This window comes from Cicer arietinum, unplaced genomic scaffold (assembly GCF_000331145.2).
Source record: "Cicer arietinum cultivar CDC Frontier isolate Library 1 unplaced genomic scaffold, Cicar.CDCFrontier_v2.0 Ca_scaffold_6182_v2.0, whole genome shotgun sequence".
NCBI classification, from domain to species: Eukaryota; Viridiplantae; Streptophyta; class Magnoliopsida; order Fabales; family Fabaceae; genus Cicer; species Cicer arietinum.
In genome coordinates this window covers 19,807-25,000 of record NW_027339829.1, presented here as the reverse complement: position 1 = coordinate 25,000, position 5,194 = coordinate 19,807, and the positions used below count along the sequence as shown (strand labels likewise).

Here is a 5,194-nt window from a genome sequence, read left to right as displayed (position 1 = left end):
AATCTAACTAGCGTATTCCATTCCATTCCACCCAATACCACCAATCCAGTTTATTTTAATACCAGACTTCCTTTTAAAAGGTCATAAATAATAAAGAGAATCCTAATCAAACTCCAATTTATTCCAATTCAAATTTAAAAGAAATAAAGTAATCTTTATCTGCCATCCTTTTTTTTGGTTTCGAATCAGCCGTTCTAATTTACAGATTTAAAAAGATGACATAATCCTAATCTTAAAAAGATAAAATAATACTGATCCTATCCATATCAATATCCTATGCTATCCAATATTGTACTTTTTCTCTTCTCACCCGTTTAAAAATGCTTCAAGATAGCATTTCTGGGATTTCCATCTGCAAGAACCAAGAGTATAAGCATTTTGTTGTACACTCTCTTTAATGTTTAAGCTTTCTGAGTGGTACATTTTAATAAATAACTCCTGTCTTTCTTCCACGACACTTTGAAATGCATGCACACATTTGGTTGCAGATTTTAGCTGTTATTCTTGATCAATTTTACATCTGTTATGCAATTAGAAATCCATGGATCTGTATTTGGGAAGAAACTTAAATAATTGTAACTGTGACATTTTGTTGGATTAATGTGATAATAACATTTCTGTAATTTGGATTTTAGGTGTAACAATTAACATAAGGTCAACATTACAAGTTTATGACATAATTTTCAGTTTGGCTAACAATAATGTCAATTTACAGAGAAAAGCAGTTTCAGACAAGCAAAATTCAAGATCAAAGAATTCTCAAAAGATGAATGAATTTGGTAGTATGCCTATAGACGATAAACTGGGCGACGTCCATTTAAATAATGATCCAGCAAGCCAGAAACCAAAGAGACCAAAGCGAACAAAGAAGAATGTAAATGAAAAGTTTGAAGATGGTTTTACAGGGACAGCTACCATATTCCGAGAGCAGACCGAATTTCTTCCCCATGATTTCAGTTCTGGAGGTTCTAAAGCTGAGACAGTTCAAGACGCTTGAAGACAAGTTGACTTTTATTGATAGTTTAATTTACTAAACACGGGGGCATAACCATTCTATTAAAACTCTTGAATTAACATTTTTTGAGAGAAATTGCCAGGTCAGCTCTCTTATTGATCATTAATATATAGTATTGTTGGGAGGAATCCATTTTGGCTCTAAATAGTTGGGGTGGGGTTGAGGCAAGAGAGGCGAAATTGTATATCCTAGGTTGTATATATAATGATAGTGCTAAGTATATGTTGGTTGCAGATCTTGTCCGGGGTTTTGTATAATAGACTGGATTATCTTAGTGCAATTTTTTTTTTCTGCTGTAAGCAATATTTTTATCCAATATGGTAAATTAATATCTGGATGTTCCACTTGCACATCATGTATTACCGTAATTGGTTCGTCGCGTTGGGTGTAGAGTGTAAAATGCGCTGAACATTGTTCGCAGTTGACACTCTTGTTTGAGTCATAATTAGCATTGTCAATGCGAAACCATTACAAAGGGGAGGTCACTGAACATGTAGATTTAAAACTTGTTTAATCCACCTCGTAGGATGGATAATGACACACCAATTCAATTCGTGAATGTTAGCTAGATGAAAGGTTGCTAGTAATTTTGTGAATGAGTACTATAAAAAAAAAAAGAAAGAAGTTTCTGAAAAAAAAAGAAAAAAATGAGCTAAACGATGCTTCAACATGTTATTATTTACATCGTTATATACCTCATTTGTACGAAATCTTCTTTCACGGCCCCTCTAAAGGGATACAATCCGGCCCTTCTAAAGGTACAAATAAGGAAGATGCTCTACCCAAAATTTGATGAGTTTGAAGTTTTTGGGGTTGATTTAAAATTAAAGATTTCTTGGATTATAAAATTTGATAGTGTAAAATTTTAATCTAATGGTAAAAATTGGGATTAATGATATTATAAAAAGCTTTAATTTTAATTTGGTAGTATTTTTTGCACATTGAGTAAACAATGAAGGTGAATAATCTATCAAATTGTTTGGTTTTGTTCATTATTTTAGGTGGATCAGACTAAAAGTTTGAAATTGTGTATCTAAGTTGGCCAAATAGATACGAATCTACACATCACTTAAACACCAAATCAACTGTTCAAATTATTGATTGACATGATATCTAACTAGAGTTATTAGCTTGATAATTATTAATTTGTAACATTCTTCTTTTCATATAACGAAGAGAAAGAGAGATATATGTAGTTTCTATTCCATTTTTTGTTAGTTTTCTATACAATACCGGCTATAGAATCAATTATTACTTTGATAATTAATTTATACATTTTGACATGTGCATTTTTATACATTGACCACGATCAAATCATAAAAGAAGTGAAAAGAAGAACAAATGTGATATGAAAGGAAAAGTATAAACAATAAAGACAAGAAATAAGAATAATAGAGGAAATTTTAACAACTGAACCAATTGTATACATAGAATTGCTACGTAGCTATATATTATCGAAAGTATAAAACTATGTCCCATGAAACGTATGGAAATCAAGAGGATACTGACTCCTTATCCTTAATAGAACAAAAGCCTAAAAAAAATAGAACAAAGAAAAACAAACACACTAGTTTGCTTGTTCATCTGCAACATCAACCGGTATCTCATTCAAATCAAAATCTTTAACAACTCCTCTTGACCCCAATTGATGACTTGATTCCTTTTTTGTTTCACCTTCATTGTTCTTAACTTCCTTGTCTTTAGGAATCTTGAATCTCACCACTAATTTCTTTTCGTTGTTATTATTTTTGACTATTGTCACATGTTCCTTGTTCTTTTGATTATCGATATTGGTCGAAAGTTTCAACCTTTTAGGGTCACTGCGAGACATATCGCAGAGTATTTGAGCAACATTAATAAGTTCATAATCAATTATACTTTTACTGCGTCGTTTCTTCGTTTGATGCGATCTTGGTGGAAAATATTTCTCTAGATCAATAGTTGGTAGTATTGGTTGATCATGAGTATTATTACTCTGTTTCTTGGAATCAGGGGATGTTGTTGTTATTGGTGGCGGTTGAATAGCCTTTGAATCTTTTTGAGAGTGCGATCGCATGTGCCCATACAAAACTTTGTTTGATGGAAAAACTTTGTGACATAGAACACATGCATGTTTGTGTTTGACATCATCATGATCATGAGGAGAAGATAAAGAGCAAGAATCGATGGTGAGTTTGTGTTTCTTGATTGGAGGTTGAAGAAGGTTGGAGCGGTTGTGGGATGCTTTGTGGCCACCAAGGGCATTGCCGGAGCTGAAAGATTTGCCGCACAAATCACAAATGAAGATTCTTGATCCATTCTTTTTCATTTCGTTTGCAAGTAGCGGCCAAACAAAATCATCATTCTTCATTGGTTTGTCAAAAGATTGACAAGAACGCTTCATGATGATGATCGATCTTCGATCTTCTCTCTCTGCTCAGCACAGAAATGCAATTGCAAAGGATATTGATTGATTGCAGAGCGGAGTGAGTGAGTGAACCGTATCATTGAAAGCAACCTAGGCCTTATTTATATGAAAACACGGTTTCCTATGTTTTTCCTTCTTTTTGAGTATTTTTTCAAAGGGTTGTGTTTTATTTTCTCCTTATTTATATAATTACCTTATTTTTATTTATTCTATTATAAAATTTGTGAAGGAAAATTCAGATTCGAGTTCAGAAAATTTATAATTATTAATTTGTTAGCATGAGTTTGACAAAAAATTATTAAGAAAAGCTAAAATGCTAATTATAATATAGCGACATATTATTAATCATGTCCACACATTGGGTGTCACAATTTTAACAATGAGTTTAATTTTCTAATATTATAAAAAATCTTTGCACTAATAATGTATATAAATTAAATTCTTCAATAATTAATAGTATTTTTACGGAATTAGCATTATTAATAGTTATAATGTCTACATATTATTTAAAAAAGATTAACAAAAATTTAATTTATATTTCCAAATCTATAAAAAAAATGTTAATATTATGATATATTTTTATACTACATGGTAATATTTATAAACAACAATTTTTTCATTTTTATTTTGTTAAAATATGATTTAGAGTTATTGCATTAAAATATTTATTTTACATAATAAAAACAAATATTTATATTTGTTGTAAAAAAACTTACAAATTGGAAGATTAATAACTTGTCTTTTACAGGTAAGATTATTTTTGCATAATCATCCCTCTCTTGCATCCTAGGATATATAATGCAGACTTTCTTGATCTCGACTTCCACATGTAACCAAGCTTAGAAGATATGCCAATATTTTATTTGGTGAAGAATTGAAGAACAACACAAATGTCATATGTTATCATAGGATAAGGTGTGCTCTCCAAAAAAGGAAGGCGGACTTGGAACCAACAAACATGAGATTTCTTAACAAACATCAGGTCTTTCATGTAGAAATTAACTAATGGAAAAATCTTGACTAATGCTGCACAAAAGGGACACAAAATGACTTCGGACGATATGTTTCCTCGTTGCAATTCTAATCCTGAATTCATAATGCATATAATCTATGATTGTGAACTGGTAGGTGAATTTTGAAATAGCATCATAAATCCATATTAGAGGAGTCGCTTATTCAGCTTGACTATGCATGCTTGGTTGAAGTGCAATTTCACTACTAATAATATTGGTTGTGTTCCTTGGTCGTCACTAAAGGTGCAAACACGAGAAAGTGGGTTGAAAAGTGTGACACCCTAAACTCCAATAAAAAAAAATTATTTTCTTATTTTTAAAACTATGAACTTCAAATAACTAGATATACAAACTTCCAAACATATATTTTATTTTATTTTTATTATGGTAAAGAGTATCACGTAATCATAAACACGTCAAATAGATCTAAAGGTTCCATCAAACTTAACAACTTGAAATCACAATCTCAGAAAACAAAATCCTTTTTGAAGTACACATACATATGTTTAATATTAATTGCAAATGTAGTCCCAACCCGAAGTCACTATCAGAGCGGGGATTCCCAAAATAAAAAAGTGCTCAAAATCACATGAACACAATGCATATAATACGTGTCTTCAAGACAGAAAGGCTTCCGCCTCTCCGATGGTACTATTCATCACCTGCAGCTTGCAACTCGTCTACGTCCATCGCAAACACCGAACACAAACAACGAGGGGTGAGTTTCGAAATTATGTAACAGTATAAAATACACGAGGA

At 31.6% G+C, this 5,194-nt stretch overlaps 1 protein-coding gene across 1 annotated transcript; it reads right to left on the bottom strand.

Annotated features, from left to right (window-relative positions):
- Nucleotides 1–2,582: 2,582 nt before the first annotated feature.
- Nucleotides 2,583–3,323, bottom strand: LOC101499993 (uncharacterized). Its single transcript, XM_004497997.4, has one exon. The coding sequence runs from the start codon at nt 3,321–3,323 to the stop codon at nt 2,583–2,585; it is 741 nt and encodes a 246-aa protein (XP_004498054.3).
- Nucleotides 3,324–5,194: the final 1,871 nt, after the last annotated feature.

Bases quoted from the DNA above. Each gene is read 5' to 3' on its own strand.
- LOC101499993 (XM_004497997.4), bottom strand. From the start codon at position 3,323: ATGAAAAAGAATGGATCAAGAATCTTCATTTGTGATTTGTGCGGCAAA.